Raw genomic sequence first — 20,394 nt, forward strand, 5'->3', positions numbered from 1 at the left:
GTATGAATTCAGGGTCCATCGTCACGCGATATCCAACGCTGGCACGCGCACCGCGGCAAAGCGGTTAAGTTAATTGTTCAATTCGTCCTTGAATCGTGAATCAGTCGTGAGTGAATGCGGCAGTAGATGCTTCATTACAAATCATGAGTCACCCGCGTATTGCCACCTTGCGTTTCCGTGGTGACGCAAAGTGGAAGCTTTGACCAGATTCAGGGCCCAACAACTTACCTCAGCTTCACCTCGTCTTGCTTTGAACAGAGACACGCTCAACCTATACCTTCGTATACTGCTCTGGTCAAGACGCGCAACTTCCCAGAACAAGGTATGCGCATTTGCCTTCGCTTCGCCGCCGTATCTCCATCGAGCCTTATCTGTTCAAAAGCCGTCGCACAGAGCTTGCGCCTGCAAACCATCGAACGTACAAGGAACACGTTCAGCACATCGCAAAACAGAAACGCTATCAAGATGGTGCCCGACACCGAGTTCTCTGAGGCACTTAGTAAGCCTCTCAATGTTATTCAACAGATTCACAACGATGCGCAGGACAAGTCGCCCTCCAATATTACGAAACTCGTCGAAACACACTTCCGTCACCTGTTTGCTTCACCCGATGCGAGTGCAAAGATCCCGCTGTTGTCGCCGGATAACATCAGCCAGCTGCTGCCACCTTTGAATACTGATGCGCCGATTGCGCACCGGTTGGTTCGCTTTCGCGCAATGATCCAGGACACGGGTCTCGGGACAGAGGTGTTCCTGGCAAAGCACCAGCACGCTGGACGCACATTTACAGGTCTGTATGGCGGCGAAGCAAGCATTGGAAACTCATCTGATTCCTCGAACCAAGCGGATCATAACGAGCTAGATCATCAAAATCTAGCTGAAAGGACGGTCATGTATGTGGTATCGCTACCTGGCCAGTCTGTATGGGCGGCAAACGCACATCGCGAAGCCATTGCAGGACCAAATTCTGACCCTTCCTTGGACGAACTAGTCATGGATACTTCAGCGGTATCCCTCAACGAGGCAGTATCGCCGAAAAGGGTACAAGAAGTTCGCGAACGCATTCGCAAAGCGGTCGCAAAGGGCAAAAAGATTGGTTCGGCAGGCAAGGAGCCACGACTGGTCGCCATTTCAAAACTTCATCCTCCCTCTGCTATCCTTGCAGCCTACAGGCAGGCCGGACAACTCCACTTTGGCGAGAACTATGTGCAAGAGATGGTCGATAAGGCCAAGGTGCTTCCACGCGAGATTCGTTGGCACTTTGTCGGTGGTTTGCAGAGCAACAAGGGCAAGCTGCTAGCCTCGATTCCAAATCTGTATCTACTTGAAACGCTCGACTCGGTCAAGGCTGCCAACGTGCTGCAAAAGGCACTTGCGTCGCCGGATGCTGCTAAACGTGACGAACCTTTGCGCGTCTACCTCCAGGTCAACACCAGCGGAGAGGAAGCCAAGAGTGGTCTCGCACCCATTCTGGCTGTGGATGCTGAGCAAGCCAGGGAGAGCGACTTGCTCCAACTGGCTGTTCACGTTATCACAAAGTGTCCCAACCTGCGCCTGCGTGGTGTTATGACTATCGGTGCAGCCGCCAATAGCTCAAGCGCCGATGCTGAGGCAGCCAAGAGCGTCGACGAGATCGTGTCTGCCAACCCAGACTTTGAGAGGCTCATCCAGACGCGTGCCAATCTTGTGCAGCTACTCCGCAAAAGCGAAAAGGTGCAGACGGCAGATGCATCGCACATTAAGGAGGCATATAGCGAGCTCTTGGACGGTTCCGATGCGCATGGCGGTCTCGAACTTAGCATGGGTATGTCCGCGGATATGGATGTAGCGACCATGGCTGGCAGTGATAACGTGCGAGTGGGTACGGACTGCTTCGGCCGCCGTCCTGCGACGAGAGAAGAAGCCATGAGCGCTATGAAGCACGAGCTCGAAGTTGGGCCGGAGGCTGCTGCAGCCGAGTCTACTCATCAGCGTGGCTCGCAGAGTCTGTTGGCTTCATCCACAACGGCCGATGCGCGCATGCCAAACTTGTGCCGCGCCTACCTTGCCAAGTCTCCGCTTCCCGATACTCCGCACGTTGGTGGATTGGTCAAGCTATACGACCTGGATGCAGCGGAAAAGTTCAAGACGACCGAGCTCATTGAAGTGGTAGGAATCCTTGAAACGGCTGCTCTTCCTCAAGCTGAATGGCAAGACACTGGCTCCGCTGCTGCATCGTCGTCCGAGCCTGCGCAGGTGCCTTGCATCCACGCAATCTATGCTGCCCCTGCGGAACTCGACTCTATCGGTTCGGAGGAATCATCGTCAACGCCCGACGCAAATGTTCTGTCTCAGCCGACGCAGAGGCAGGCTCTGATCGATTTCCTCGCTGGTGCGCTGGGCGGTGACAAGGTCGCCGCTGAGCTGGTACTGTTAGCTGTGATCGCTCGCATTCACGTTCGTCGCGCAAATCTCTGCCTTGGCGCGCTCACGCTGAACGTTTCAAACTTCGCAGCACCGCCTTCGTCGTCGTCGCAGACTCAGTTGTCACTTCGACTGAAACAGCTGCTCCCTGCGGTGGTGGACGTTTCTATGGACCTTGGTGCACTCAACGATGATAAGAGGCCACTCTACCCCAAGAGTGCCGGAGGGGCCACCGGTCTCGAAGCAGGGCAACTTCAACTGGTCAATGGGACGACAATCCTCGTCAATGAAGGCGCCATGGGCGAGGGACAGCTCAAAGACACCGGCATTCACAACATCAAAGCACTTTCCTCGGTACTGGAATCATACAAGCTTCCGTATGCTTTTCCCTACTCGGAGTTTGAGTTCGACACGGATCTCAACGCTGTGATTCTCAGTCAGGGTAAGAGCTTCTTGCCCTTTGATGTTCAGTGCCCTTTGCAGCCGATGGATGGAGCTGTGGAGCTGTACTCGAGCTCGCTTCCTCAGGTCGACCAAGCTCAACTATGGACATGGAGAAAAGCTCTCTCGAACGCTCGAAATCTTGCAACTGCTAAAGCATTCGTGATTCCCGAGAGCGTCAGTGAGCACATCCAGCAAGAATTTGTGGCCGAGAGGCGAAAGGAGCAAGAGGATGCAAAGCACTCGCACGGTGGTGTGGGCAGCAAAGCAGAAGGGCTAGGTCAAGAGGATTTACTGCGAAGGATGTCGATCGTTCGACTGCTCGCATTGTCATACGGAGAAAAGAGTCTGAGCATCGAGACGTGGAGTAAAGCTGTCGAGTTGGACAAGCTGCTTGCGCAGCGTGTGACTGCAGTCCAACAGCAACAGCAGCGATCGCAGCATGCTTCTGCCACCATGTCTGGCGCTGCCAGTGTGTCTCGCTGAAGAACCACATGTAACGTATACGACTTGGATACAGTCCCGTCACATCTGATACGCTTGTTATTCGGGAGATAGCTAGTGCGATGAGGTTATGAGCTGATCTCATATATAGCGTGAGTGTACAAGAGTGGATGCTGTGCTATCTCACTGTGGGGTAGACGAGTTGAACTTGGTATTTGAAAAGTCAATATTGGGATTGGCGGCTGCCAGTTTTGCGAGCAACTCCTGTTGCTGAATCTGATCCGAGGTGGGCTTATTCATGGCCTTCTGACGGTTATCAAACATCATCTTCTCGACCATGGCTCTTGTCTCTGGATCCAAGTCGCTCAGCTTGGAGTTTTCAGGTACGATTTTGGTGGTATCGATCTTGGGGTGGTGCGTGACGACGTTAGGCCACCATTCGTTCTTGTTCATCTTTTCCAATTGGATCTCGACAAGGTTTGCGTCTTCGATGGTCCAAGTACTGTCTTCTTCCTTGATGTCTTTGGCGAGCTCGCCTTCGAGGATGGCTTGCTTTCCCTTGAGCGCTACCTTGATCTTGCGTTTCTTGAGCTCGATCGTGAGGTCTCGACCTTTGGTGCCCTGAGGGACGGGGACAGAGATTTCAACAATGTCGAGCTGCTGCTTCCAGGTGTATGGGAGAGCGGCTTGCTCGGCAGCTTCGCGAGCACGCTCTGCTGCATCGTGCTGCTTTTGCTGATCGGGCGAGAGCGCTTCGTATTCCTCTGGTGTCATGCTGGCGTTGAATACGTGAGTTGCGTTGAGCGAAGGAGAGAGCCAAGTAAGTCGCAAGAACAAGTAGAAGCTTTTGTGCTCCACCTTCCCTTTTTTTTGGGGGCAGCTTCACGCTTCGTGTTTCCGTTTCCCGGGACACGCGCGCGAATTCATCCAAGCTGTTAGACCGTCTCATTGATCCGGGAAAGAATTTGGATATCTCGGGTTTTTCTCGGGAAACAGCGGCAGAGGATCGTGGATGGATTCGGGAGAGTCGTGAGTCTTGAATTGCCCGATGCTGTAAGCCGGTGCAAAATTGAGCCGGAGAGCGACGCACGGACGACGCGGCACAGCAGCGCACTTTCAGATGTCGAGATAACAATCACAGAGTCACGAGTCAACTAAATCGTGAATCCAACCGTGAGTGTACACTCCAATTCTCACGCACACCGCAGTCGCGGCTCAGCTGAGCTGAGCTGAGGTGTGCTAAGTTAGCTACTCTGTGATTCACGATTCACAATTCACGATTGTGACTCTCTGCACGCGCAAGCAAAGCCCAACAGACACTCACCCACATCAGTCACGCCTGCAGACTCACGACCGAGGTGAGTGTGTTGGGCTTTGCTTGCGCGTGCCCCCGCATTCGCCAATTCGTGATTGCTCGCTCTTCTCCGTTGCTATCTGAGCCTCACCTTTGGTCCGTTTGCCTTTCTCCTTTCCTCTTCACCCTCGCCTTCTGCTTTTGTCAACGCCTCTTCTTCCGGATCGTATTACTCGGTCACAAATCGCTGGATCTCCACGATAGCAAACATTCAGAGCAAGACATCTCGTTGTCTCTATCAACAGAGTATATCGCATTCGATTAGCTTTCCCGATTTTGGCTCTGGCGCAAGTCACGTGAGTCGGACCGGTTCGTCAGACTGCCTGGAGAGTGACTGGATCGCCCAGTTCTAACAAATCACAATGTCGCAAAAGGCCGTAGATATCCCCGTCCGCCAGGCTGGCGATGGCGATACTGGTGATACTGGGGGTGCAGCAGACCAAAGCAGCGCCATCGACAGCTCAGGATCATCGCCTGTCATGCCTCAGGCTTTTGTGCGCCATCGTCATCTGAGTGGTGGACCAGGTGTCGGTCCCGGCACCGCATCTCCTGGCAGGTACAGCGTCACGCAAGCACAGCAGCTCGTTCAAAGGATGGCGCAGCAAGAACAAGTACAGCGGGAAGCCGCTGCGGCCAATAGCCAGCAGACGCAGCAGCAAGCAGCGCGAGATCTTGCGCGCTCTACGTCCGTCCGCGGTTCCGCCCGAAAGCTCTCCGGAGGTACTCCTGTGTTCTCGTCGGCGTCTCCTCGCCATTTTTCGCAGTCAAGGCCCGCACCTTTCCCACAAGCTTCTCAGAGAGAGGCGTTCGATGTCGCAGTGGCTTCCAGCAACCTCGCTTCGAGCTCCGACGGCCTTCAAGCCTTGTTGCGCGATCACCCTGAGCTGGTTTCGAGCAGCTTGGCAGCGGCGGCTGGTCCGAACTTAGCCAAGACGGGCGCTTTCAGCACTCGATCCGGTAGTCACGCAGGCAGCAAGTCCAACAGTATCCCAGGAACGCCGTTCGAAGGATCTGATGTGCAAGGGCAAGGTCCACTCCTCGCAATGGGAGGTTCGCTTTCCAATTCGTTCCATGCATCACAGAACCAGACTCAGCAACAGCAGCAACAGAACGCGGTCACGTCGCCCACGCAAGACTATGGTCGAGGACGGATCCTGAAGGATGCACCCAACGTGGGTGAAGGCGGGCCGTCTGGTGGTGGTCAGAGCGGGCTGGGTGCAGCGCTTGGTCTCGGCCACGGCATCCGCACGGGCTTATCTACACCGAACTTAGGTGCTGCGGGTGCAAGACCGGACTACTCGGGAGCCAAGATCGTAGTTTGCATGGTAGGCCTGCCGGCGCGTGGCAAGAGTTATGTCGCGAACCGCGTGCTCAAGTACCTGCGTTGGTTGGAGTACGATGTCAAGGTGTTCAACGTCGGACAACTTCGACGTGCGCTGGCGAGGGCCAAGTACAATACGTCTGGTGTAAAGGAGGATCACACGGCGTCGTTTTTCGATCCCTCGAATCCGAGCGCTTACAAGTTGCGTTCGCAGATGGCGGAGGAATGCCTGGAGCAGCTGATTGGTTGGTTGAAGCGCGGCGGCAACGTTGGTATTCACGACGCGACCAACTCGACGCAGGCGCGTCGCAAAGAGATTGCCGATCGGATCGCTAAGGAGCCTGACCTGAAGCTGGTGTTTCTGGAATCAATCTGTACGGACCCCAAGGTGATTGATGCCAACATCGCAGTCAAAGTTAGCAGTGGCGATCCGGATTATGCTGGAATGACGCCAGAAGCTGCCAAAGCCGACTTTTTGGCACGCATCAAGCACTACGAAGACACGTACGAGGCGGTGAATCACGATGGATCCGAATCGCACTATTCGTACGTCAAAGTGACCGACGTAGGCAAGTCGGTGACGATCAACCGTATTCAAGGGTATTTGGAATCGCGGATTGCGTTCTACCTGATGAATTTGCATCTGACGCCACGCAACATCTTTTTCTCGCGTCACGGCGAATCGCAATACAACGTGGAAGGCAAGATCGGAGGGGACTCGGACCTGAGTCCTCGTGGATGGATGTATGCCAAGGCTTTACCTCAGTTGATCAAAGATAATATTGGAGATGCACCGTTGACGGTGTGGCATTCGACGTTGAGGCGGACGGGGCAGACGGCGAGTGAGTTGCCGTATCCGAAGCTGGCATGGAAGAGTTTGGACGAGCTGGATGCGGGCGTTTGTGACGCTATGACATACGAGGAAATTGAAAAGTACTATCCGGAGGACTATGCTAATCGGGATGACGATAAGTTTAACTATCGGTATCGGGGTGGCGAGTCGTATCGCGATGTGGTGGTTCGGTTAGAACCCATCATCATGGAGCTGGAACGTCAGGAGAATATCTTGATCATCGGTCATCAGGCTATCATTCGATGTTTATACGCCTACTTCCACGCGCTGTCGCAAGAAGACCTGCCGTACATCAAAATCCCGCTGCATACTGTCATCCAACTCACCCCCAAGGCGTACGGATGCGACGAAAAGAGATTCCAACTCCCCATAGACGCCGTCGACACGCACAGACCCAAACCCCTCCGCACAGACATAGATCACCACCCCCCCACGCCCCCCCTCGACCCACTCGAGGACGCTGCCACCTCAGCACCCCCCACTCAGACAAACCCATCGCTCTCACTCTCCTAGCCTTGGCCCACCCCCCATTTTCCCCACTCATACTCACTGTGCTCCGACTCATCACACCACTCGTGACTTCGCCCGTCTTTGCGCAATCCCGACTGTGCTGTTCCGGGCCATACATCGGGCCATACATATTGAAAGCGACAATAAGGTAAGCATGTAGAGGTCAAGAACGGCTATTCTTGACGGGGCATGAATGTGGGTGCGGCAGCGGAGAGGAGTGCGGACCGAGCTGGCGGAGGATGCTTGGACGGTAACTGCACGGAGGAGGCGTGTGGGGGTGCGTTCGACGTGGTTGCGTCTGCACTGCCCATGTGGCTTTTGGTGTTGCTCCGATGCGACAGCTTGTCGTTCTCGCCGTGGTTGGCAGCACCAGATGTCTGCTTTGCCCCACCCTTGGATTGCGCACCTTTGGAACTGGTAGCACCGTTGAGTTGCCTCCCCTCGTTGCCACTCTTCTTGCCGGCTTGCTGCGACTTTTTCGATTTGCTCGAATTGCCATTCGCCCCACTCGCCAGACCAGTATCTTGACTTGCCTTTGAGCCCGACTGCGACTGCGACTGCGACCGCGACTGCTCTGCCTGCTTGACTTGCTTCTTGTGTGCCTTACCCTTAGCGCCAGCGTTGTTGGCCTTCTTCTCCTTCTGCATCCGCTTCGACTCTTGAGCAAACCACCTTTCAAACTCTGCCGCCTGCTTTTGATCCTCCTTGCGACGCTCTTCTGCTTGACGCTCCTCCTCCTGGATGTCGATAAAGCTTTTTCGCGCCGCAGCCGCCAGTCGGATGGTCTCCTGCTCTGCCTCAACAGCCATCCGTTGCTGCTCTTGAATCTGAGCAAACGTCAACTGTGCTGTACAAGCAAGCGAGCCTGCTTGGTCAATGTGAGCCACTTCCGAGGACGATCGCGCAATGCTCTGAGCATCCGCATTCCGCAGCGAGCTTGACAAGTTGGAAGATGCGCCACGCTGAGCTTCCGGTCGAGCAGCACGCGATGCTCCTAGCGGTGGTGCCGGAGAAGGCGATGTACCGTACATTCCCAATGGCGGAGCTACAGCAGGAGTCGACCATGCCGGCTCGTTTGAACCCATGCGTTTTGGTGTGCACTTGGACCCCATGCGCATGGGCGTGTATGTCGGCCCGAGTCCGTTGGCAGGCGAAGCACCAGTCTCGGAAAAGGTAGCATGAGTTGCTGTCCCAGAACCCGATTGCAAAGGTAGGGCTGCAGGACGTCGACTGCTAAACGTCGTCGTCAAGGGCGGCGTACCCTCGTGAGAGCTCTCTAGCGCCATAGCGGTGGTTGCGGCGGCTTTCCTACTCCATGGTGACGATGCTGTGGTCTTGTCGGGCGGAGACGAACCGGCAGCGGCCAGCTTCCAGGGCGACGAAACGCTTCCCCTGCGTGCAACAATAGGCTGTGCCTGTGCAGCTGCTGCTGCTGCTAGACCAGCCTCCTGTTGCTGCCTCTTTCGCTCCTTTTGCGAAAGGCGAGCGTTGGCGATGCTGATAGGAGAGAGCTCAAAGCCTGGCGTCGCTGATTTGTGTACAGGAGTGCAAGTGCCCGAGCCACTTGGTGTAGTCGCATTAGAAATGTGAGGCACTACGGACTGCTGCTGCTGACGCTTCTGCTCCCTGGCTATGATGCTGCGAAGGTCTGTGGGCGCATCCGCAGGACGGAGCGCAGGCGACATTGAAGGATTTACCCCCGCTTGCTTTCTTTCAGCCTCGACGGTACGAGATTTCCACGGCCGTGACGGTGCACTCTTGTCCATGGAGTCATCAAGGCTGAGATGTGCAACCTGCGGAAGCACAGCCCACGGCGAACCGTGCGGGCGGGCGCTAGGATACTTTCTGGGCGTAGTGAAATCGTCGTCGTCCATGGAAAAGACTTCGGAGGTATCGTCGGCCATGGATCGCTGCATAATACCAGCAGTGACAGGTCGCAGGGCACCAGGACTGGTCGCAGACGCAACGCCGAATCGCGCGCTCGAGTGGCGTCGACCCGCGTCTTGGGCAAGCAGAGGTGGAGACTTGGCAGCAGCTAGCCCTGTTCCCTTCTTGGGCCGGACCTTGTTGACGATGAGATGCAAGCTGGGCGGTGGAATGTCAAGGTTGTCGTAGAAATCTCGGTGCTTTTCGACCAAAGCGGCGAGACGATCTTGTGCTAAGCTGCGATGCAGCTTCTCGTCCTGCTTGTGGCGGACGTAGACGGTGAGTGCTTGGATCATGCCGTGGTCGAGCTCGTTAAGACGACCGCCTTCGAGTAAAGCCTCCATACTTTTTGTGCAGTAGTCCATGGTAATGTCCTTGAGCTGATCGGCATTGTAGAAGTCTGCCTCGGTCATGACGGCACCGACGGTGTGTGCGAGGATGCGCTTCCGTAGTAAGGAGCTGACGATGAGCTTGAGCTTGTCGAGCATCAGCTCGTTGGCAGCTGCCATGACTTCGACCAAAAAGTCCATGTACTGCTCTAGTGAACGGTCAGCGTCGCATCCGGTGAAGAGCGTCTCGCCGTTGTCGGTGTAGAGATGCATGAGGACGATGCGAGCGACCTCCCAGCGCAGATGACTCATATCGAGAGTGATGATATTGCTGCTGTCCCAGCGCGCCGCTGTCCAATGCGGTTGAAACAAGGCGGAAAAGAAGGGAGACCTACGCAGAATGACAGAGTGGGCCGGTACGGTGCGATCCTCGAGACGAAGCAAAACATCGTTGAAGGTCTTGGTCTCCTGCGTCTTGTCAACATGCATAGATACGAATGACTCGAACAGGGTCGACATGTTTGCGCGCAGGGTTGGCTCCGGCGAGCGCGGCATGCTAGCTTGGACGCTGGTGGTTAGAGCAGAGAGGCCAAGGCGTTGCGAGAGGAGTTGGAGCTCATCGTGAATACGTATGCGGTCGACCTTGGCTGCCTTGAGTTCCTTGTCGATGACTAGTCCGACACTTGGGACCCAGATCGGTGGGAGATCGTCCGAGTAGATGTAGTGGAGCAGGAACAGGACCGAAATCAAGCTGCAGTTGGAGAGCGTCAGGATCGAGACGCTCTTGTTTGTGCCGGCCGCTGCTGGCACCGCTGAAAGCTTGATGCCAGGTGGCAAGCTGTCCTTTGCGCTCGAATCTTGCAACACGGTCCGTAATGAGGGTATGCGCGCTCCAAGAATCACCTTGTGAACAGGCAAGTAATGTCCGTCAGCAATGAGAAAGGCATCGCAGCCAAAGGGCGGTGTCAAGTTGTGAGGGCCATAGAAAGCCTGGCGCCTTGTAGTGGTAGGTGCGGTTTGTGTTTGGGTCAGGTCGTGCAAAGTTGAGCGGAGGAGGGCCCGGATACCATTCGACCTGCGACCCAGCGCTTTGCGGCTCTCAACGATCAGGAGCGCCATTTTGGCATACTTTGCCGTGTCGGTGCTGAGGGCCGGGTCAGGGCGCTCATCCTCCGAGTCGGTGTCCGAGTCGAGACGGCTTGGACTTTCAGAGATCTCAACGACCTTGGATGTGATGCCTTTTTCCTGGTCGATGGCTTGACTCAAGGTCTGGACCTTGAGGTGAGGAAGCAGATCGCAGAGTGCCTCTTCAACGGATCTGCCCTTGACTCGTAGGTCGGGTAAGCTGGGATCTGCTTTGATGGCAGCGAGAGCCCCGCTTTCGCTTGTGGCCACCTTGACGACACGCTGGAGATAGGGAATCTGATGAAACTTGAAGTTTTTGCCTCCACCGGGCTTGGCACCTGCTGCATCGCTCCTGCGTGGACGGTGAAAGCAGTGACCGCTTTCGGTGCAGAGGATGACGGAGCCATCTGCGCCGATGGCCACGTCTCGCACGGCGGTGAATTTCCTGCGTACCGACCAGAGAAGCTGCGGCTTGGGAGCTAATTGCACTGCGGATGACTTTGGGGTTGAGGAGGTGGATGGAGCGGCTCGAGGAGGAGTGGCAGTGTTGCCGTACTCGGAAGGGTGTTCGAGATTGAATGTAAAGAGATCGCCCATGTCGCTGAGGGCGGCAAAGGTGTTTCCGCTGCTCGAGAGTTTCGAGATGAGCGTTTTGGGCTGAACCTGCCTTGGTCGAAAGACTGAGATGCTGCTGGAGAAGCGAGCGAGGGGAAAGTTGATGCGAAAGTGGGTGTCGTTGTGCCAAACAAAGACCTCGCCGCCGTGCATTAAGCAAGCTGTGCCAAAGTCGGAAGCGGCGACCTGCTGAATGCCGGCGCCTGCGGCGAGAGCAGTGACCTTGCGTGGCTGAACCTGCACGGCGGTGGCGCTTTTGTCGTAGCCGAGCTGGCCGGTGTTGGTTCCCCAGGTGTAGAGTGCGTCGGCGGTGAAGACGACAGAGTGCAGCTTGCTACAGGCAGCGCCGAGGACGACCTCCTTTTTGAGCGGACCGGCGATTCGCCTAGGAGAGATTTGGATGTCGAGCTCCAAGTTTTGAGCAGAGGAAGCGGAGGTCTGGCCGAAAGTGACGCCAGCGCCCGCTCCGAACTTGGGGGTTGTGGAAGCGACGGTGCCGAGGCCGTGCTCGATGGTGTATCCAAGCTGTGCGAAACGATTGAGACCGAAAGAGTAGACGGCGCCGGATGCGGTGATGATGAGGGTGTGATCCTGAGCGACGGCAAGGGAACGTGCGGTATCGGTAAAGTCTTTGAGCGGCTCGAAAGAGGTTTGGGTTTGGGGAGACCTGCCGAGACGACCGTTGCTGCCGAGACCGCAGAGCCATACGTTGGCAACCTTTTCGTCGGTCAAGATGACGGTGTGGAGACGGCCCATGGCAACATCTTTGATGCCGATGCGGTCAAACTTTTTGCCGGCGGGTAATGAAGTGTGGAAGGAGTGGTGTATTGAGTGTGACGTGTTGATGTTGGATGTGGAAGGGGCACGAAGGGAGATCTTGTCTGGGAGCTGCCGATCGTCGCCATCGCCGAGGCCGAGGTTGTAGTTTCGATTGGAACCCCATGTGAAGAGTTGCGTCAAGGTGCGTGAGTGATGGTGGCGGTTTGGTTCAAAGGAGAGAGCATCTGGTGGAGGATTTGTGCCGGCGACGGTGGAATTGTAGAGGTCGAAAGCGGTAAGGCCTTCAAAGTCCTTGATGCGGAGGTCGAGGTCGGACCTGCGGAGGAGGAGGATAGCGGTGTGCAAGTTGGCGAGGTAGAGCGCTCGATGAAGTGGAGTATATCCGCTCTCTGCGTCCTGCAAGTTGACATTGACGCTAGGGTGTGCCAAGATGGCGTTGAGGTAGCTAAGGCAGGATGGATCGGAGCTGGAGGCGATGTGATGGAGAACTGTACGACCGAGATGGTCGCGCCGGTTCACTTCGGCTGGTGGACAGGGCGTCGATGGATCCTTGTAGCTGTGTGGAGACTTGGAGAAGGCGGCGCTGTGGCCTCCATAGGATGGGATGGCGCTTGGCTGTGTGGAGGCGGACTTGTCGGGCGGGGAGCCCTTGAGTAAGGAGCGAAACCTTTGTAGATCGCCGACATGCCAGCAATCCAAGAGGGTAGGAGCGAGCATGCAACGAGGGAGGGATACCCTGTGTCAGGGTATCACCCGCTTGAAAGTCGAACGAGGGACCGCCAAGGACGCTCAGCCTGTTTGACTTGCAAGTGGGGTTTGGAAAGTGCGGTGCACCTATCGAGTGACGGTAGCGAGTGGAAGGCAAAGTGACGCAGGAGGTGAGGGCGCTGTGGTATTTGCTGATGATCTGATTGATGAACGATACCCACTGTACCGGACGAGGGCGAGTGGCAACTATGCGCCGCGAACGAGTCGGACGATGGAGTGACGGAGCCAAGCACAAAGCGCGAAGCGAGAAGCGAGAAGCAAGAAGCGAGAAGTACGCGATGGGCTGTGGGAAGAGAGCAACGCTGAGTATATGTGAGTGGTGATGGTATCACTGTGATGGCGTGTACTGTATATTGGCAGGGGCGTGCGGCGTGCTTGTTGGCGAAGATGCCAACGCGTGCAGTTGGGATGGGTGATGCAAGTCTGGTCGAGAGTGACAGATGGCTGATCGTAAGGAGCTTGTCAGAGGCTGCTGGTGGATTTGACAGAGTGAATGTCGTCTACATCAACGACAAGCTGGCGTGGCGATGATGATGACAGGAGAAGAGTCGAATCGAGTCGAGTTGGAAGCACAAAGCGTGAATGATTCGTGATTCGAGATTCGTAATTCGTGATTCGTAATTCGCGTCAAGTTAGCTGAGCGCGGCTTTGCTGTGTAAGCCTACGTTGAATCGTGAGTCGGACTGACCGACGGACGGTTTTTGACGTGGTGCGTATCGACTCGGAAATCACAGATTTACGATTTACGATTTACGATTTACGATTTACGATTTACGATCTACGATTTACGATTTACGATTTACGATTTACGATTTACGATTTACGATTTACGATTTACGATTTACGATTTACGATTTACGATTTACGATTTACGAATCGATATTTACGATTACGATTCACGATTCTCTGCTTTTGACCGAGCACGTTGCCAACTGAGATCGACTCGACTGAACTGCACTCGGACCACGGACCACGGACTGGACCCTGAGTTGTCGAAACGTCGAATCGCCCACTCTTATTTGATTCGTGATTCGTGATTCGTGATGGCCTGTGTGTTTCACATTCACGACTGTGATTCACGATTGTGATTCACGATTCTACCACGCACGCCCAAGCCACACGTCAGGTCCAGCTAGACGTGCTTCAGCATGAGCTCGGGGCGTTTATATACTGCCATCTTCAACTCACCACGCCTCTCCTATAGAGCCATCGACCACACCTCTCTAAAAGGCACCAAGCAGCTTCCATCGTTGGTCTGCTCCATCCACTCGTTTCTTGGCGTCGCGCACCGCAAGAGTGGCCAACTACGCCGTCGCGTAAAGCAGCCCCTTGGCACGCCCACTCACAAGCTACCTCGACACAACTGTGAAACACGAAAGCGCATGCATATTCAGACGATTTGGCAGCGCTTGATATCGAATTCAAACCTCGACTCTGAACAGCCATTCCTCCATTTCACGCCCACCTGGCCGAGGTGGCACACGCCAACGCCATCCCTGCCGCTTCTCACGCTCAACGCAAGCGCCCAACCGCCGTGACGCGTGCATACGTCGGTGTGTCCCTGCAACAGAGTTGGCGACAAAATAGGCGCTCACCCGCCAGTCAGCCACATACACACACACTCGCCTTGCCTCGACATTCATCGCTCCTCCGCATCCCTCTTTTCCTTGCCTATCCATAGTCTCGTCCTTACGGTTGCACAAGCACGATACAACGTGAATCGTTGGAAATGCTCAACAGCCTCGTCAATGCTCCGCGTCGTCACGCACTCGTCAACTCGGCCCATTCCACCGCCTCCTCGAACCACGCCGATTCCATCCAACCCTCCTCGGCAACCGCTTCGCTCGCCGGCTCCTCCACCTTGCATTCCGTTGCGGCCTCCACTTCCACTTCCACCGCCTCCCTCAGCGCCACAGAACACCTGCGTGACACGTTCAACAAACGCATTCGTAGTCTCGTCTATCTTAAACACTCCCTTCAAGGCCGCACCACCTGGTTCTCCACCATTCAGCTCCATCCGGACGATCTGCACGCCTTTTTTGACAATCAACGCATGCACAAACGCTCGCTACGCTATTCCATCCTTGGCCTTAGCCTCTCAGCCATCCTTGACATTCCCAACCCCAGCGACACGGCGCGAGCCATCATCTCGCTCTTCAACGAACTCGATGCCTACACGGATGACAACATTGTCGCTCTCACCAGCGCTACAGGTGCAGACTCGTTCGGTACGCAGCGACCCAAGGTGCGTAGCTTTTTCAAAACGGGCAAGCAGACGCTCAAGAGGTCCACAGCTGCACAGGCCATCAGCGAGTTTGGCACAATCGAGTCGGGTTCCGGTCCAGCTTCAACATTGGCCGCCAGCAACGAGCCAAACTCATATCTCATGGCGCCCAACATACCTTTCCAGTTGGACTTTTTCCAGACCTTCCTTACGCTCTGCGATATGCTCACCGAGGTGTATTACAAGTTGGCCTCTTTCTTACCCAGAGACGTCGGCTCAGCCGAAGCAGCGGTGCAGCAAAACCCTGCAAATTTAGCAAGAGCCAGTTCACCTCCCACCTCCATCTCTGCACATGTCAGTCAAGATCGAGATCGAACGCCGAGCATCAGTCACAGCTTCTCCTCAGCAGCTGCAGCGGCGGTGACAGATGCCTCGGCCGACACGACCGCCGATAAGCCTGGCGTAGTCATCAGCGCAATCACGCAGGAACTGCTGATCAAAGCCGACGCCAAGATCAAAAAAGTCGTCAATGTGCAACTCAAGGAGATCGACGAGTTTGCACGCCAGATGATCAAGGACGAATTGGCATCACTTGACCCGCTCATCCAGGACCTTGGCCTAGACACGCCTGTCAGCAGAGGTAGCACTGTCAACAGCGCGGCTTTCCCTTCAACTTCCACCGATAGCACGCATTCCTCCAATCCAACCACTACTACCGGTCTTGCCACCACCTCGACATCTGCACTTCCATTTACGTTTAGCAATCAACCTCCCTCTACTACGACGCCTTCAAAGCTCTCCACGCGAACCGCTTCCCAATTCCGTCGCACCAGCAACGCCAAATCGGACGCACATCATGGTCATCACCACCTCAACCTCGGCGGTACCACCGCCACCGCTCCGTCCATAAACTCGGCTGACATCGCTTTGACCACGTCCAGATCCGGCCGTCTGAAACGCATCGTCAGCCCGCACCCAGACGTGCCCAGCCCAAACAGGCTTCCATGATTCCAAAATGATCGTTCTGCCATCATAGCTACACGTGTGCATGATCTAGACTCTCAAAAGGCTCAAACCGCATGTGTCTGAAAGTACCTACAGTAGCTCGTTCGAGAGAGTTGATCAGTCTTTTTCATGAACACGCTGACTGAACGCGTTTACGTCTTGCACCTGAATATCCAAATCAATCGCGAAACACGAATAGCTCAAGACCCACAGGGTTTCTATCAGGGGGCATTTGCTGCGCATAGCACTTGTTGAGGGTGACGCTGGTTGATCCATCATGTCTGTCACGCTTACCCTAATGGGAAGACCCGCCAAGCCAGGAACGATGATGCAGAAGCTCTCGTATATCTCAGCCATGTGGCATAGCCGTTAGTATAGTCAGCAATCGTGAATCACAGAATCGTGAATAGATGATGGACAACTCGCAAATGGACTCGATTGCGCGTGCTGGAGCCAAGAAATTCACGATTGGTAGGCCAGAGAAAAAGGAGGACAGCTCAGCCAGTCATGAGTCGTGCGTGATTCAGGATTCGCTGCTAGCAATCGTGAATGTGGCTTCGAGGCTTTCAGAACGATGTTCGACATGCCTCCACACTCGATGCGCGGGATACAGATGCTGATCAAAGCAACACTCACTCCCTGCAAGGGTTCAATTCACGATTAAGAGGCTCTCGTGTCTCGCCGTCCTTGTAATCTGAGCGAGCGCTCTCCGATTGCGCATTGCGCTCCTAAGCCCAAGAGCAGTCAAGAGGTAGACCATGAGCTCAATCACGAATCCAAGCACCAAGCGCCAAGCACCAAGAGGGTTGGAAGCTGTTTGATGGACAGTAAACGTAGGAGCATCTGTTGGTCATGCTTGTATCCTGTCTTGTCGCAACCAAGAAACCCAGCAAAGAGCGAGCGTCATGGCAGAATCCATAACTCGCCAATGTCCGCCGTATCTGACACTTAGCATCTCACAGGCACTGTCGCTACCGGCTCCACGCGCGCCAGAGCCCAAGCAGCATGGTTCGGTCAACTCCATGCTGGACGAGCGTGCTGATCGTATGCCGGATCAGCTCGCTGTTGGCTTTACCTACCTCGGCTCGGATGGCAGGTGGAATTGTAGCACGCTCACATACGCTCAAGTCTCGAGGCTCGCGCTCGGCCTGGCGATCGAGCTACACGTACAAATCCCGGGCAGAAGTTGGAATACCAAGTCGCCCAACCACACGCCGCTCGTCGCGGTGCTTTCGCCGTCCGGACTGGATCTGTTTGCACATATCATAGCCTTGTGGAGATTGGGGTTTGGTGTACTATGTATCGCTCCTGGATCGCCAGCTGAGTCGATCGCGAACCTGTTGAGCCTTACACAGACAAATGTGGTGTTGGCACATGCGTCGCAAGTCGGCTCTGCGCACGCTGCGGTCCAAGCGGCTCGAGACGGCGTCAATGAGCATGTTTTCGAAGCGCAAGTTTACACGATGATATCCAACGTATTGCAGCTTGTCGACGGTGACACATACACAAGAAGCGCAATTGCATCTCAACACATTGCACAACCAGACGACGTTCTCGTCGCGATGCACACCAGCGGGTCTTCCGGACTGCCCAAGCCCATCTATCAACTGCATCGTTTCTGGACCACTTCGATGCTCTCTGCTGCAGGCCGCGATCTATCCGCTTTCACCACTACCCCGCTCTTTCACGGTGGAATGTCGGATCTGCTTCGTTCGTTTCAGGCCGGCTCTTCAATCTTCTTTCACCCCACAGCAGACCCTGGTGCACTCGGCACATCCGCCATCTGTCGAGCCATCAAGGCGTGCAACACTCGGATCTCTTACTTTCTCTCGGTCCCATACGTTTTGGACATGCTCTATACCGAACGCGTCGATGACGGTAGACGCATGCTGTCATCCATGCAACTAGTCAGCACTGGCGGTGCGCCGCTGCCACAGCATCTAGGAGATAGCATGGTACACCAAGGAATCAAGCTCGTCAGCCGATTGGGAAGTTCAGAATGCGGATTCCTCATGTCTTCATGGCGCAGCTTCGCTACGGACAAGACGTGGAACCATCTGCGTCTAGATGACGATTTGGGCCAAGGTATGCTACACTTTGAAGCGCATGACGGGATCTCGGATGAACCACTGTTTGAGCTAGTTGTGACCAAGGATTGGCCGACAAAGTTGGTAGCGAATCGGGAGGACGGTAGCTATGCAACGTCGGATCTGTACTCCAAGCAAGGCGATCATAGGTGGAAGTACGAGTCGAGATCGGATGACACGATCCTACTTGTCTCTGGGAAAAAGGCGACAGCGGCGGTTGTCGAGCAAAAGCTCAAAGCGTCTCCACTAGTCACAGAGGCAATTGGTTTTGGTGCAAACAGAGGTATCATCGGCGCTCTTGTGTTTGTTAGCACAGATGCAATCGCTCAAGGCGCGAGCTGGGACGATGCGCTAAAAATCAAGCTGCTCAGTCAGCTTGAGTCGGTGCTCGTCGAGATCAACTGTGCATCCCCACCACACGCCCAGCTGGCTCCGGAGATGATCTGCCTGCTGCCACCCTGCGAAGCAGCCCACATCCCATATGCTAGTAAGGGCACACTGCAACGCGCTCGTGCGTACCAGCAATATGCTGACTTGATCAATTCCATCTACCTCGACTTTGACCAAGGCCGTTCGCTTCAACTTGACACTGGCACTCGCAACGCTGGCGTCGCCAAACAGCAGTTGAGCGGCGAAACCCTCATCCACTGGCTGCAGGGCAAAGTAGAGAGTATCAACGCCAAAAAATTGTCGCCAGACGTGGATCTGTTTGTAGCAGGTATCGACTCGATTCAGTCGGCTAGGATTCGAGCAGCTGTGCATCAGAACGTTGACTTGGACGAGCATCTGTTGGAGCGAAATGTAGTGTACGAGTATCCGACTCTGCGCTTGCTCGCGCAGCATATCGAAGACGTCAGAGCCGGTAGTGGGTCAAGTGATGTTGACCATCAACGTCAGCAGCGCGAACTGGCACTTATGCAAGAGTTGGTGCAAAGGTACTCGCAACCATCACTCCACGTCGAGTGGATTCGCGAAAACTCACGAGAAAAGGGTGCTCAAGCTGGCATACTCTACATGCTCACAGGCGTGACGGGTGGACTGGGAGTGCAGATTTTGGATCAAGTGGTTCGTCACAAGTTGCAAGCGCACGATTTCGTGGTATGTCTGATTCGTGCTGACAGTGACCAACATGCGCAAAAGAGACTACTGGACAGTTTGAGGTCGCGTCGTCTCGAGCATACGCGGTCGGTTGTTGCTTCAACCAGTCAAATCCACGCGCTCGCTGTCGACATTTCACGTGCACACTGCGGAATAGCATCCAGCCAACTCTGGTCGCTGCTCGCATCAGGATATAGCAAGGTGGTGACGATTCACTCGGCATGGTCCGTGAATTTTGTCGCCTCACTAAGCAGTTTCGAGCCAGAAAACATAGCTGGGCTCTCGCACCTGATCTCGCTCCACCAGTCTCTGGTCGCTTGTCTGACGTCAGCCCATGAATCCGAGTCGTGCTTTACATTCTGCTCTTCGGTCGCTTCGGTTCTCGCGAGCTCGTCGCAAATCGTCGACGAGACGCTGTCCACTTCACCCTTGGACGCAGCACCTATGGGGTATGCACGCAGCAAGTGGGTTGCCGAACACATTGTTTCGCGCCGCTTTCGATCTGGCGGATCGCGCATTGTGCGTATTGGTCAACTGTGTTCCGACACGACGCATGGTGTATGGAACCAGAATGAAGCATGGCCAATCCTGATCCGACTCAGCTGTCAACTTGGCTGTTTCCCAGACCTGAATCAGAATCTCGATTGGATCCCCACCGACATTGCTGCAATAACTGTTCTTCTCGCATCTCTCTCTCCCGGTTCAGGTGTCTTGAACATGGCGCAACCCACGACTCATCTCTCGAAATGCGTGCCGTGGAAATCGCTCTACGACTCCCTTGTTTCTTGCGGCCTTACGCTCTCGCTCGTTTCCCCACACCACTGGCTGCATCTCCTTCAACACTCAAACGCCGACCATAGAGGCTTGCTCGGCTTGTGGCTCCGCAACTTCGAGCAACAGCAACCGCAATCCCAACCCGAACCCGCGCTCCGGTTCAACTGCACCAAATCCCTCGCCGTAAGCAGCCAACTGCGCATCTGGCAGCACCACGCCGTCACTCAGTCGCTCATCCAAAAGACTGTTCAGACGTGGAAACAGATCGGCTTTCTCTCGTAATTCATCTTTTCATCGTAAGTGTAAGTGTGTCACTCATGTTCGTGATGGGTACACG

General features: G+C 55.1%; 6 protein-coding genes across 6 annotated transcripts; 4 read left to right on the forward strand and 2 right to left on the reverse strand.

Moving 5' to 3' along the window:
* Positions 1–465: 465 nt before the first annotated feature.
* Positions 466–3,330, forward strand: UMAG_02631 (uncharacterized protein; the record flags this gene model as incomplete). Its single annotated transcript, XM_011390726.1, has 1 exon — positions 466–3,330. The coding sequence occupies one exon, from the start codon at positions 466–468 to the stop codon at positions 3,328–3,330; it is 2,865 nt and encodes a 954-aa protein (XP_011389028.1).
* A 141-nt stretch (positions 3,331–3,471) lies between these two features.
* Positions 3,472–4,062, reverse strand: UMAG_02632 (putative nudC protein; the record flags this gene model as incomplete). Its single annotated transcript, XM_011390727.1, has 1 exon — positions 3,472–4,062. The coding sequence occupies one exon, from the start codon at positions 4,060–4,062 to the stop codon at positions 3,472–3,474; it is 591 nt and encodes a 196-aa protein (XP_011389029.1).
* A 942-nt stretch (positions 4,063–5,004) lies between these two features.
* UMAG_10293 (putative fructose-2,6-bisphosphatase) lies at positions 5,005–7,329 on the forward strand (the record flags this gene model as incomplete). Its single annotated transcript, XM_011390874.1, has 1 exon — positions 5,005–7,329. One exon carries the CDS (start codon positions 5,005–5,007, stop codon positions 7,327–7,329), a length of 2,325 nt encoding a protein of 774 aa, XP_011389176.1.
* Positions 7,330–7,499: 170 nt separating this feature from the next.
* Positions 7,500–12,818, reverse strand: UMAG_10294 (uncharacterized protein; the record flags this gene model as incomplete). The annotated part of the gene is made up of 1 exon (XM_011390875.1): positions 7,500–12,818. The coding sequence occupies one exon, from the start codon at positions 12,816–12,818 to the stop codon at positions 7,500–7,502; it is 5,319 nt and encodes a 1,772-aa protein (XP_011389177.1).
* Positions 12,819–14,598: 1,780 nt separating this feature from the next.
* UMAG_02635 (uncharacterized protein) lies at positions 14,599–16,101 on the forward strand (the record flags this gene model as incomplete). Its single annotated transcript, XM_011390728.1, has 1 exon — positions 14,599–16,101. One exon carries the CDS (start codon positions 14,599–14,601, stop codon positions 16,099–16,101), a length of 1,503 nt encoding a protein of 500 aa, XP_011389030.1.
* A 902-nt stretch (positions 16,102–17,003) lies between these two features.
* Positions 17,004–20,339, forward strand: UMAG_10295 (uncharacterized protein; the record flags this gene model as incomplete). The annotated part of the gene is made up of 1 exon (XM_011390876.1): positions 17,004–20,339. The coding sequence occupies one exon, from the start codon at positions 17,004–17,006 to the stop codon at positions 20,337–20,339; it is 3,336 nt and encodes a 1,111-aa protein (XP_011389178.1).
* Between the last annotated feature and the right edge of the window lie 55 nt (positions 20,340–20,394).

The sequence above is a fragment of the Mycosarcoma maydis genome, chromosome 6 (genome assembly GCF_000328475.2).
Source record: "Mycosarcoma maydis chromosome 6, whole genome shotgun sequence".
Lineage (NCBI taxonomy): Eukaryota > Fungi > Basidiomycota > Ustilaginomycetes > Ustilaginales > Mycosarcoma > Mycosarcoma maydis.